The sequence below is a fragment of the Chrysochloris asiatica genome, unplaced genomic scaffold (genome assembly GCF_000296735.1).
Source record: "Chrysochloris asiatica unplaced genomic scaffold, ChrAsi1.0 scaffold00114, whole genome shotgun sequence".
Lineage (NCBI taxonomy): Eukaryota > Metazoa > Chordata > Mammalia > Afrosoricida > Chrysochloridae > Chrysochloris > Chrysochloris asiatica.
In genome coordinates, this window is record NW_006408632.1 from 1,082,975 (window position 1) to 1,096,778 (window position 13,804).

At 34.5% G+C, this 13,804-nt stretch overlaps 1 protein-coding gene across 3 annotated transcripts in view; it reads right to left on the reverse strand.

The window, feature by feature from the left end:
* The window catches only part of CCDC88A (coiled-coil domain containing 88A), a 171,485-nt gene that overhangs the window by 65,446 nt on the left and 92,235 nt on the right, over positions 1 to 13,804 (reverse strand). For all 3 annotated transcript variants that reach the window (XM_006868012.1, XM_006868013.1, XM_006868011.1), the window contains exons 11-16: positions 13,500 to 13,646; positions 12,759 to 12,903; positions 8,295 to 8,479; positions 7,607 to 7,744; positions 5,014 to 6,084; positions 3,862 to 3,989 (exon numbers count right to left, since the gene is read on the reverse strand). In XM_006868012.1, the coding sequence (XP_006868074.1) occupies positions 3,862 to 3,989; positions 5,014 to 6,084; positions 7,607 to 7,744; positions 8,295 to 8,479; positions 12,759 to 12,903; positions 13,500 to 13,646 (1,814 nt within the window). The remainder of the gene's footprint in view (positions 1 to 3,861; positions 3,990 to 5,013; positions 6,085 to 7,606; positions 7,745 to 8,294; positions 8,480 to 12,758; positions 12,904 to 13,499; positions 13,647 to 13,804) is intronic.

A 13,804-nucleotide genomic window follows, 5' to 3' on the forward strand; every position in this document is an offset into this window, starting at 1 on the left:
ATACATATATATCTGACAGATCTATGTCCCAAACTATTCTTTTTAGTTTTACAAGAATAGAATCTATAAAAGAGGAAAAAGATACATTCAGTATATCATCAAGCAATTGCCTATGATATAATGAATAAAAGTATTTATACAAGGAAACAATCATCTAAGACTTTAAACTCCCTGACAACTATCTTTTTTCAGGGTATAGAGTAATTGCAGAACGTTTAGAAACAGGATGCTGGTGACACAGTGGGAAGAGGCGGACAGATGGGACTGTCAATAATCTAGTTATCTTTTTCAATGGTGAATTCAACGAAAATTTACAGTAACAAATTTGTTTTAAAAAGTAACTGCAAATGAACACAGTTTGAGAATTTATTATAAACCAGGGACAATGGTTATTTCAGTTCTTATACTTAAGGACCCTGATGACAAAAACAAAACAAAACTCACAAACTTAAATTTTTAAGGAACGTTTCATCACATCATGCTTTCATTATCATGAAAGCATATATATATATTTTCTACTCAATCAGCTCTTAAGTTAATTGGGTACATCTAGAGAACAAGTCTCACTTATTTTGGCATCTATTCAATTTAAACATTTTAAAAAACATTTGCTGAGTTAAACTTGTAATACCTATGTTGCTTCCATCTAGAGATGTTGAAGACACAGAGAAAAACACGGCTCTCAAGTGAAATGATAGTTGGGAACGCTCAGCATACAGAATGAATGGGTAAGACTCCAAAAAACCCAACCCTAGGCAACAACTATACTGAAAAAGAAGCCAGAGGAAAAACCAACTCACAGAGCCCTATAGGTCGGAGTAGAACTGGCCCATTGGGTAAGCAAAGCTGTAATCTTTAGGGGAGTAGATGGTTAGCAGTGGAGCCCTTAAGTCACTTAACCACCAGGGTTCTTGTGACAGGAAAAGAACTGCTAACAAACAAGACAGTGATCATATAACACTCTGTTTACAACTCTACCACTAAATTTCCTAAATTAATTTATCTATTTAGAGATCCAATTTCACAACTAGATTATATATATTCCTTAGTGGCAAGATTAGTGTAATAGTTGTATCTTCACAGGAGGTCAACAGGAAATATTAGAGTAATAAAGGAATCAGGAAGAGTATCTGACAAAGAGATGAAAATACATATAATTCCAAGATGGAGGGGATGGAATAATGAAGAAATTTATGTCTGAGCTTTTATTTCCTTTGTGACATAATGGCCAACTTAATCACAAGAATAAGGTGGTTTAGTGACTTAAGATTATCCCTTTTCTGATCTCCTAAATTCAGTCAAAGCTGTTAACTGCTCTCAATTCTATTTCCTAAATGTTTTAGTTTAACATTTTTTATCTATTACTTTATATCTATGTCTAATGCTTTAATAGTATTTGTAGAATACACTAATGGACTGTATCTTGCCTCTAAAACAACACTTTTCTAACCCATCTTTCACATCACTCTATGAATTACTCAAATACACCTTTGTGGGGTTTTGTTTTAGGAAGAGGTAGAGTGTGCAATAAAAATATACAAAACAAAACACACATCCTTTCAGTAGCTTTTACCTGTGGAGCTCACTGCATCCTTCGTGTGTCACCTTTCTCACTACCTCTCATCCTATCCCACCACTGTTAATTTAAACTCATCTGTTCTTCAGGGTTACTGCTGTAAGTCTGAACTTGACTTCTTTAAAAGAGCACAATGCTCAGGGCAAACATTTTTTATTACTTAAGCTACACTGCTATTAGGTTTAAAAATGATGTCGAGAGACAGTTTCAGTTCATGGTTTTAAAATTGTTTCAAGGCAATAGATCTGAAGGTTTGTGCTTTTATGTAACTGTTTTCTTCTGAACTGAATAGCTCTCCCCACTATGTCCACTAGCAAACCTGTCATTTTTCCATATTCAAATGAAGCACTGCCACTTCTGTGATACTTGATGATCAGCAGATAATAAAAGTTCAAATTTAAATTAAGGCTTGGGGAAAAGTGTCATCCAGCATTAAGAGCCCAGTGGGAGTTGGGAAATTTATAACAGAGCAGATGCATAGTTCACTCCTCCCTCCCCAATAAAATGCAGAGTGTCACAAACAGCTACTAATAAATGTTTGAATAAATAAATGATGTACATTCAGTATATAAGGGTAAGTAAAAACCTAGTGCTGTGAAAATCTTAAGAACGTTTAGTCAACAATTTCAAAATGTGAGGCTATTATTTCTTGACAAATCCTCCATCCAAGCCTACATATTTCTGAAGGCAGTGTTTCAATCTCTCTTACCCTTCCCCCAAAGAATTCTGCACTCTTCAACTTGCACCAAGCAAAACGACAGCTTTGGTATCCTGGAGGGACTCAAATCATGTTCCCCAAAGAAATTTTCATAGGATAGTCATGGTTACCTTTGAAGAATGAGCAGATGAATTGCTGTGATGGGAAAAAATTCCCTGGTGAAATTTTCCTGGCCTTTTTCTCACCAATGCAGTTTTCTGTTTTCTGAAGACTTTGTAATAAGCTCATAAGACCATCCTGTGTCTTCAAGAAAATCTATCAAGATTACCTCCTTTGGATTCTCAAAAAATATTCTCCATAACCTTCTGAGCTGATATGTGTCTGCCAAGAATTTAACTGAACCAGCAGATCGCCAGAAGTCAATGTTTTTGAAGGTACCCTAAGAACACTATGATAAGTGTATTACTGAGAGAACTTGTCTGCAGTCATCCACTGGTTACAGAAAAGTATTTAAATGTTTTACTTGGAATAAATCAATGCATTGATGAAGTGAAACCCTAGTAGCAATAATTTTCACTTACCCTCATATAATAAAAGACAGTCAACTTAAATTACCACCTAACTCAGAATTATTTCTTCATGAAATACCTGTATAATTAAGTCAGCCATGGTTATTAGACTTTAAAGTGCTATAAAAGTATCTTATATTACTTTCCTTTGTTATTGCTGACCTAGCTTTTATAGTGCAGTATATTTACTTTTTGTTATTTTTGAAATTAAGAAAACAAATCCTATGTAATCAAACCTTTTCTATACATTCATTTAATTTAACACTCATTACTAACAGTAACAATGGATAAAATACAAATGACATAAAATGAAAAATTCCAGTACTTAAAATCTAATCTACATAAAATAATACTCTTAACAAAACACAATTGCTGTTCTAGAAAGAACCACATAAAAGACTGGATTCTACGTACTGGACTACTTGAAACTCAGATGATCTCTAATAGAATTACTATTGGAGAATAGAAATTTTCTTTACACCTCTATTGAACATCTTCAAAATGAATGGGTACACAGACAAGTTTTCATCCTGCTTTATCAGGTCTTATTTTCCTTTGCTTTATACTTTTCTTCTACTTCTCTTTTAAGTCCACATTTTGGTACACAAACTAAAAGAACTGAAACATTTAAGAATGAGATTTAATGAAAAATAACTCCTTTAATTGATTACATTTCACAAAAAGTGAAAAGTTGCTTGTTGTTAATGTCTAATTTTCACAGATAATTATAACTTCAAATTTTCTGCTACCTAGGTGGCATTCATTTCTATTTGGAAAACTTTAGTGTTGTTGTTTTTTTTTTCCTGTATTGATATTAGATTGTTTTTACTCATGGATTATGTGTATTTATTTCTTATCAAGTTCTCTACAGGAAGAAAGGAACTAAAAGCAAGGGTAAAATACACATGCAATGGCTTCAAAAAGTTGTGGGTTTGAAAGATACCAGAAGTTTCCACAAATTATTTGAAGCCCCCCCTTATAGATTTTTCAAGAAAAGAATCAATGTTTAAACAAGAAGAAAAACATTGAACGGTGGGCCAAACAGACTTAATACTCACCTGTCATCAGTACTCTGCTCATCATGCAAAAGTCTCTCTTTATTTAACCCGATCTTTTCAAGCTCATGAGTTAATTTTTCAAGATCATTATTCATTTGTTGAGTCTTTAATTTCTCACTCACCAAATCCTTATTTGAAAGCAAATGCAAAAGTTACATAAATGCCAAGAATATAAAACATCTAAGAAGTCAGTCAAGATTCTAACAACTACTATTCTAAGAATATACATAAGGGGGCTTCAAAAAGTTCATGGAAAAACTCCATTATCTTTCAATTCCATGTTCCCACCAACTGTTTGTTGCTCCCTCATACAATTCAAACTAGGAAAGAGAAATGCTGCTAAAACATTTATCATTAAAAAATAGGAAAGCAACAAAGTTATAACCTAGTTCAAACAGGTTTTTTTCTTTTTTTTTTTCTTAGTCAATAATATTTCCTTTTAACCCTAATGTAAAAATATAAAGGAGAAATTCTTTATCTGTGAACACACATCTTAGGCTTAGAAACAGGATGTGAGGTGGGGGTAGGGGGAGAGATACATATTCATTTACATTTAATAATGAGCTAGAACTTTACTGTATGTTTATTTCCTCTTATGAATACCTTGCTTCCCACCATAAGGCTTCCTCTCTGTTGATGTAACTTACATGAAGTACTCAGGCTGGTACCTGGCACATGGTTAACATTCAATGAATAGTAGCTATCATAATTCTAATTATACTCAACATTCAGTAAGTCTTGTTCAATTACTTTGAAAACTACTTTGAATTATGAAAGTTTTAAATTTTAAGTCAGATACCACATGGACATTTTATTATGATTTTTAAAACATAGAATTTATATGAGCTTTAACAAACGCAGAAAAGCTAAAAACAGTTTTTACTTCTATGGAGTCCATGTGTGGTGCTGTGGGTTTATGTGCTGGACTGCAAGGCTGGTTTGAACTGCAAGGTCGGCAGTTCAAGCTCACCAGCAGCTCCTCAGAAACCCTATACAAGGTCGCTATGGGTCAGAACTGAATCCACAGCAGTAAACCACAATAACTCAAAACTATAAGATAATGCAAATTGCTGATGGGTTTTGATAACACTTAAAGAAACTGTGATTTTAAAACATGAAAGATATTTTCTTTAAATTTAGATGTATATTTACCTCACGTAATGTAACCAAAGTTTTTATATCAATGGTGGCTCTTTTCACAAGTTCCTTATTTTCTTTCTCTAATTCTTTTAGGCGAATGCAGGATTCTTTATATACGCCAATTTCTTTGAATAGGGTTTTATTTTCTTTTTCCAAATTTCCAATTTTCACATTATTTTCTTCTAATGTGGTATCCTTTATTTCTGCTTGTTGTCGGAGCCTCTTATTTTCCTTCTCCAGCTGTTTCTTATCCTTTTCCAGTTGAGAAGTTTCTTGCTCTAATGATTTATTTTCTTTTTCTAGCTGTTCTAGTCTTTTGCTAGATATTTTTAACTCTTCTAAGTTTTTTTGTAATGTTTGATTTTCCATCTCTAAATCTTGCAGTTCACTCTCTAATTGCTGAATTTTCTTATTGCTGTTCTCCAGGGCTTTCTGTAGCCTTTGGTTTTCTGTATCTAAACCCTGGTAGCTAACTTCCAATCGTTCTGTTTTCTTGAATGATGCCTTCATGAGCTCCAAACCCTTCTTAAGTTGCTCTTTTTCACTTTCCAATTCTTTATTTTCTAATTGTAGCTGGGCCATTTTCATGCTTGCACACTTTAAGGATTCCACATTCCTTCGCAATTCTAAGTTTTCCTCATCAAGTTGGGAATTCTCTTTTTCTAGGGATTCTAACTGAAAAGTAATGTTTTTAAAACTATCCAATGTTTTTTTCAATTTTCTATTTTCTCTTTCTAACTCTGAATTTTCTTGTTCTAAGGCCTCAATTTTTTCACAAGTAATTTTTAAATTAGTTATCTTTTTCTGTAACAACTCGTTTTCTTTTTCAAGATGATGTAACTCATTCTCAAGTTCTTCTGATCGTTCGCCTTTTTCTTTATAATGTTCCAGTTCTTTTCTAATTTGCCTTTTTTCAAATTCAATCTTGTTTAATTTGCTACTTGTTTCTTTGATAGATTCATGGAGAATTTTGTTTTCCTTTTCAATATCTTTCACCCTTGCTTCAGCACTTATCTGGGAGCGCTGCCTTAGGGAAGACACGGTTTGATTCAGATGTTCATTTTCCTGTTCTAACATTTTAATCTAATTAAAAACAAAGGGAGGAGGAGAAAATGAAAAACTGTTACTTGAGTGAAAATTAAATATGTTAGTTAATTAAGAGGTTAGTTTAAAAACTAACAGGGAAAGTAGAACATAAAAAGAGTGAATATTTTCAAATATTTACTGAGCTACCACTGTGTATATGTATTGCTAGGATGTTAAAGCTCACGTATTAGGGAATTCCCAATCTAAAGAAATGGTTAAGAGAGAAGTATTTAGTATTAAACAAGTCTTGTGATTATTTATAGTTACCTGCCTCAATATAGGTGAAAGACACACATATCGCTCTCTTATGGAGACATATTTTTACTTTTATTAAATAACATCTGCAATGCCTACATACCAGGGGTCCTCAGTATATATTTGCTATATTATATGTGCCCATAAGCATGCAGATCCATTTTGGAAAAGAATGAGGAAACTTCAAAGTAACAAAATCACCGGATACATTTGAAAATGAATATAATTCATAGTGTGAGCTAATATAATATTTTTCAAACGTGAATGTATAAAATAATCCCCAAAGAAGCTTGTAAATGTGTACATTCATACTTAGTTAGCTCTAGAATTTTTATTCTGTAGACCTAGAGAAATTTGCATTTTACCAGTACCCTGAAAGGTGATTCTGACATATTTGGCCTGAGACTAGTAACGGGACAATATAAAATAAATAAACCAAAATACACTTTAAAAATATAAACAGAAATTAAAACGTGGCAAGTCACCCCATCTATCCAGTTTTTAAAAGCATAAAATAAGAAGGACCTATAAAAACTTGAAACCAAATTTGATAGTATCTAAGATGGAAGGGTACAGCCAAAATGCTCCCTAGAAAACAGGGTAGCGAGAATTCACCTCTCATACTTTAGACATACTATCAGAAGGGACCAGTCCTTAGAGAAGGTCATTCTGCTTGGAAAAGTGGAGGGTCAGAGAAAAAGAGGGCAATCCCCAACAAGATGAATTGACACAGTGGCAGCTACAACGGGCTCAAACATAACAACTGTGAGGATGGCGCAGGACTGGGCAGTGTTTTGTTCTCTCGGGCATAGGGATCACTATGAGTCGGATGACCACTACCACCATATTTCTTCCTCTTCAGTGGGGTAAGAGTACAGATGGATACCTCCCCAATTTTACACAGAGATTTCAGAATCCACAGACTTTTCCCATAGAGATTTTAAGGCGTAAGTGGTACTGAAAATACTGCGTTGGTGTTGGGTGTTCATCAAAGTCAATTCCTACTCAAGCAACCCAGGTCCATGAAAATTTTACATACAGGAAGTTTTAAAAATTCTAAGGTTTTCCATCAACTTTTCTAAAATACACTGGAGAGAAAATAAGATAAAACTGCTATTGTTACTTTACAATCTAAAAAATTCTAAAATATTTTCCTTTAATGTTATATAAACATTTTGTTTATGTAAATTTCAAATAACATTCATGAATAAAATGTACATTTTGCTTATTTTATAACAAGTTAATTAATAAGAAAATTATGAACCTGTCTCTCTGAATTTTCTCTAAGTGTTTCTATAGTTTTTTCAAGTTGAGCTTTTTCCTTCATTAGGTCCTTGCTTAAATTCTGACAATTCTGAAGACTTTGCTTTTCTTGAATAATCTCATTTTCAAGAATTTCAACCTAAAGAAAATTAAATCACACACACAAAAATCATTAAATATTTCACAACAGTAGAAACATGCTAAAACAAAGAATACCACTGAGTAGAGAATGAAATAGTTTTAATATCCAAATGGTGATTGTAAAAATTGAAACATACTGACCAAATGTTTGATGATGTTTTTAAGGAATTATGAATTTGGGGTGTGTGATAATGTCACACTGTTCATGCTTTTAGGACATATTCATTACTTTTTAGAGCTCTACACTGAAATATTCATGAATGAAATGGTACCATGTCTAGGATTTGCTTCAAAATCATCTAGCGGTGCAGCGGAGAATATGCAGAAGCAGAAAGAAGTTAGATTAGCTTTAAGTTACTCTGCTGAAGCTGAGTAACAATGTATATGAGTTCGTTCTTTCACATTTATGTATATTTCAACAGTTTTATAGCAAGTTAAAACAATATTAATGATATATTTAAAAACGGAGACACAAATGTTCTACTACCAGTGTTATCTAACTTTTACATGTTTTGGAACATTACATTAAATATGCAATTTTCATTTACCTTTTTGTTTAGTCTTTGATTTTCTTTTTCAATTTTCAGGATTTTGGAAGTGTTGCCTTCTACAGAATCCACATTACTCCGAAGCTCTTCTACAGTTTTTGCCAAACTCTGGTTTTCCATCTCTAACTTCAATAACCTACTTGATGTTAACTCATTCACCTCATGGCCCAAGGATTTTTGTGGTGCTACGATATTGAAAAACATGCCATTGATATAACTTTTATATACTCTTTACAACTTAAAGTATTATATGCAAACACACGTGTGTTGCCTAGTTATATGAGATAGACACTATGAAAAACATAAAACAGGGATAAGAAAGTTAAATGAGAAAATTTAACGGATCTACATGTAATCTAGTTTAAAGCACAAAACTTAAACCAAGACACTTGAGTTCCAGTTCTAATTCCATGAAAAATGAACTCCTTAGCAATGCTTACGCCACTTTCACTTCAGTGAAACTTAGGTTAATTGTATGAAGTGTAACAGTGATAGCCCTGTATATCTAGTCATTGTGTGGCTCAAATAGGAAGTGTAAAGCACATCCTGTGCCATATCATACCTTGACATAACTAAAGACAGGGATTTGGAAGGTAAAAAATCGAACATGCATTCAAGAAAGGGAAGATAGTATATACCAGCCATTTTGAGGAAGGCTACCTATAAATGAAGAATCAATGCTAAAGTACAAAGAACAACATCTACTTCATTCTGGCAAGGGAAATTATCTAAGTAGATTTCAGCATTACATTTTTAAACATGAAAACTTCGTTTGCAGTTCTGGAAATGATGCTCTCTCTCATTATTAGTAAGCCAAAAATTATCATTTTTAAATAACTCTAAAACAGACTCTGGAGTCCTGCTGTGGTGGTGCAGGATAATGCATTGGACCGCAAGGTCAGTTTGAACCACAAGATTGGTGGTTCAAACTCACCAGCTGCTCCTTGGAAATCCTTGAAAGGGTTGCTATGAGTTGGAAGCGACCTGATGGCACTAACAACAACAAACAGCAGACTCTCTGGAGTCCTGGTGTGGTGCTATAGGATAAACACTTGGACTGCTAATTACAAGGATGGCAGTTCAAATCCACTAACTGCTCCTCAGAAACCCTATAAAGATTGCTATAAGTCAGAACTAACTCAGCAGTACTCAACAGCAAGAGCAGACGCTAAATAATTGATGATATAAAAAAAAAATTGGTATTTACAAATGAAATATATATAAATTTCATTCAAAATCCTAGATTTCAGGAGAAGTGGATGCAGATTCAGGAAGGTATTTCTATGTTTGTTTTTGAGCACATTTTAAAGACTCCATCATAAGAAGCCAAGAAACATACATACACAACATATACCTCTCTTAGGAAATATTATAGAGAGTCACTATGAGTCAGAACCAATGCAGTGGTACATAACAACAACCTGCCTCCCCCCCGCCCCTCCACCACACATATATTGCAAATGTTGTTGTTAAGTGTCTCAAGTCAGTTTTGACTCATAGTGACCACAGGGTTCCCCAGGAGTGGCTTAGACATAGTAAAATGGACCCCAGATTTTAAGAAGCCTCAATTTTTATTTCTAGTACTTGTTCTAGTTAGTATGTGACTAATCTTTCATAAAAGCTAGTGTACTGCATGTTGTTGTTAAGTGCCTTCAAGTCGGTTCTAACTCATAGCAACCCAGTATAGGGTTTCCAAGGAGAGGCTCAGGAATGTGAACCACCAACCTTGTGGTTCCAACTGACCCTGTGGTCTAGTGCATTACCCTGCAGTGCCACACCAGGACCCCAGGATCATTCACACTCACAGTAACTTATTCTTTTTAATTGCAAGTCTTTTTCAGTAAAGTTCTCATTCACGTGTTCCTGAAAAGATTTACAGCCTTGAAGACCCTGTGAAACAGTTCTCCTTTGTCCTATGGGGTCACTAAGAGTCAGAATTGAGTCACTGGCACACAACCACAAAAATGTATGATTTGTAGTTATGAATTTCACATGTACTAGATTAAACTATAATACACAGTACTCATTCATAACACTGTCAATACTATGACAGGGCTTCAGGTTGAATTAGGAAGAGTTACAAAGGATGTTTATCATTTTCAATAGCATGGGAGAGTGCCTATCTTAGTAAAATAGTGGAATCGGAACTGTATACACATGTTGACCTGATGATGCTTAAAATAGATGTGTAGACAAATTCTGGAAGTAAATTTTCTGAAATGTAAAAGTGATTTTAAAAAAAGAAAAATATCACCATATTAAAAGGAATAGTCAGGTCTATGAGCCCAGTTAATATCGGTTTAAAAAAACTGTGCTATAATGATAACATTTGAACATTTACTACATTTACCAGGCATTGTTCTAGGTACAAGTATTAACAAATTTAACCCTCACGCCAATTCCAGAAGTAACTTAAAATTATTGCCCCACTTAAGAGAGAGGAAATTCTTTACTAGGAGAGGAATTAAAACTACTTTTGAATTAAAATTACTTAACTAGGACAGTAATTAAAACTACTTTTATTTTAGTCTGAGCTGCTTTTTTGTAAGTCGATTTATAAGGAATACAGTAAAAATTGTTGTTAAGTGCCGTTGAGTCGGTTCTGACTCATAGTAACCTAGCACCTAAGTATTTTAAGGAACACATCTCGGCAAGTAAATTAGAAAAATCCCACTAAATAAGCAATAGAATGAACTGTCTGTGGAATTACTTATTCTGTCAGAGCTTCTGTCCACCTCACCACTATAGCCTCAGGGCCTGGTATCGCTATTTTCTTACTAAATATCTGCTGAAGGAAGACATGTTGTTATTAAGTTCTGTTGAGTCCGTTCTGACTCAATGCAATCCTGTATAGGGTTTCTAAGTACAGACTGGTGGGTTTGAACTGCCGACTTGCAGTTAGCAGTCCAGTGCTTATCCTACAGGGGCACACCAGGACTCCACCAGGAAAGCATGCAGGTGGAATAATCTAATAATGGGAAACTTAGGAATTATGCAATCTGAGTGTGGCACTGTGTAGGATAAGCACTGGACTGTTAACTGCAACAGTTTAAACACACCAACCGCACCTTGGGCCCCCTATACAGGGTCACTATGAGTTGGAACTGACTCATGGCACTTAACAACAATAACAAATATCAGTATTAGCACAAACAAATGTATGTATACACATCACTGAGAAAGGAGAAAGGTCATTCAGAACCTTGAAAAAAGGAGTCAAAAGTTAAAATTTATCCAGAGGTCTTCTATTGTCTCCAGGACATAGCTGGGTTGAACTGGTTGGTAGGCATAATCCTATAATAAGAATTAACATGTATTACGGTCCATAACAACAACAACAAAAAGGGTCCCTATGAGTCAGAACCAATTCGACACCATTTAACAATAACAACAAAAACAAGGAGTCCTGGAGTCCTGGTGTGGCACCGTAGGATAAGCACTGGACTGGTAACCGCAAGTTCAAACCCATCAGCTGCTCTTGGAAACACTAAACAGGGTCACTATGAGTGTCAGAACCAATTTGATGGCATACAACAAAAATGTGGTTCTATTGGATCAGTACAGGACTGCTAAACAGAAGGTTGGTGGTTCAAATCCAAAAGCTGCTCCACAGGAAAAAGGTGAGGCTTTCTGTTTCTGCAAAGATTTATAGCCTCAAAAACCCTATATGGGGTTTGCTGAATTAGGAGTACCTCCAGAGCACTTAACAACTAATAACAACAACAGAAGTAGCCATAAAATGCCTCAACTTCCTTTATTCTAACAAATATGCACCTAAGAATATTCCCACTATATTTAGGCTTCCTAGTTAGGTTTGCAAGGAGCTCTGGTAGCATAGTGGCTGCGAACCGCAAGGTCAGCAGTTTGAAACTACCAGCTGTTCCGCAGGAGAAAGATGAGGCTTTCTGCTCCTGTAAAGATTTATAGCTTTGGAAACCCTGCACAGGGTCACTATGAGTCGGAACCAACTCCACGGCATATAACAACAGTTAGGTTTGCACATAGACAAAGAACAGGTTGACCAGCTAATAATGATTTACTGTTTATTTATTGTTAAGTGCCACTGAGTCGATTCCAACTCTTAGTGACCCTGAATAGGGTTTCCGAGGAGCAGCTGGTGAGTTTGAACCATCGACCTTGTGGTTTGCACTCCAGTGAATGCATATACTTCTCAAAAGAAAACTAACTGGCATTCTAGCCCCTTGTGAGAATAACATGACATGATCTCAAATAGCTAATCAAATCTATTACTGTACTTATAAAACTGAGTTATAAGACAGGCAAAACTAAAGGACCAGACCCAGGAATATGGTAACAATATGTTACTTTGGGAAATCTTGTCTATGGAGGCAGCTGGTTTTCTGAGATATGTTCATCTGGGGAAAATAAAAAGTCCAGAAAAATGTAAGCATAAACACAACTTAATTTATTCATCCATCCATTTAAATAAAACATTTATAATACCTTCAGATAGTTCACTAGTTCTGGATATCTGTTCCAGCTCCCAGCCAAGATGTAATGATTCATCCATACTTTGCTTTTGTGCCAATTCCAAAGTCATATTTTCTTCCATCAATTCTTCAATCTTTTTTCTATCCATATCACGTTCCTTTATATTGGCATGAGTAAAAGGAGTAGGGAGAGAAAATAAAGTTAAGAAATGGTATAAATAATTTCAGGCTAATATTTCATTATGTAGAACTTTTATTTATCATAAACCAATTAATATAAGAATAAAGTTTGGGTTCCTTCCAAATTTCAAAGTTTGAAGGCAATAATCAGGTGTTGTAATTATTATTACTGATCATTAGGTGTCTGGCATCCTTTTAAAGTGATTTTTGAGGGCACTGTGAAAACCTTCCTTCAGAATCAACATACTGTTCTGGGAAAATAATGAAATAATTCTGATCCACGATTTTTGGCAAATAAATTTATGTCTGTATTTTTTAAGGTATGTAACACAACAGTTTAACTGTGTATGTGTAGTTTGTTTTTTTTTTAATGATAGAAGAGAAAATAATAACATCCCTCTGAAATAAAAGCTGACTTTCCTATCATTCCTGTATTTATAAAACAATTGAAGCATCTAACTTAGTTAGCTAGAGCCTCAAGGGCATTAGCCATCCCTGTAATTAGACAGACCTCAGTTTAATGCTAGACTTTTTCCTAAAAGGGCATGTAATTGGTCTACTTCAAAAAACTCACCATTTCCATATCATGCAGTTTAGCCTTTAGTTGCAAATTCTCCTTTTCTAATTCATGTAATTTATCAGAACGAGCTCGAGTTCCTTCTAGTTGATCTTCCAACATGGTTTTTGTCTCTAATAAAACTTGATTGTCTTCTTTTAATTCCTATAAATATTTCAAATAAGTTTATTTGTCACAAATGATAGTCTTTTAAATCCAACCTTAAGCTGTACTCATCAACACTTCTATGCAAGAGTAAAGCTTACGTGTAAGTTCTATGCAAGAGTAAAGCTTACGTAAGTTCTATGCAAGAGTAAAGCTTA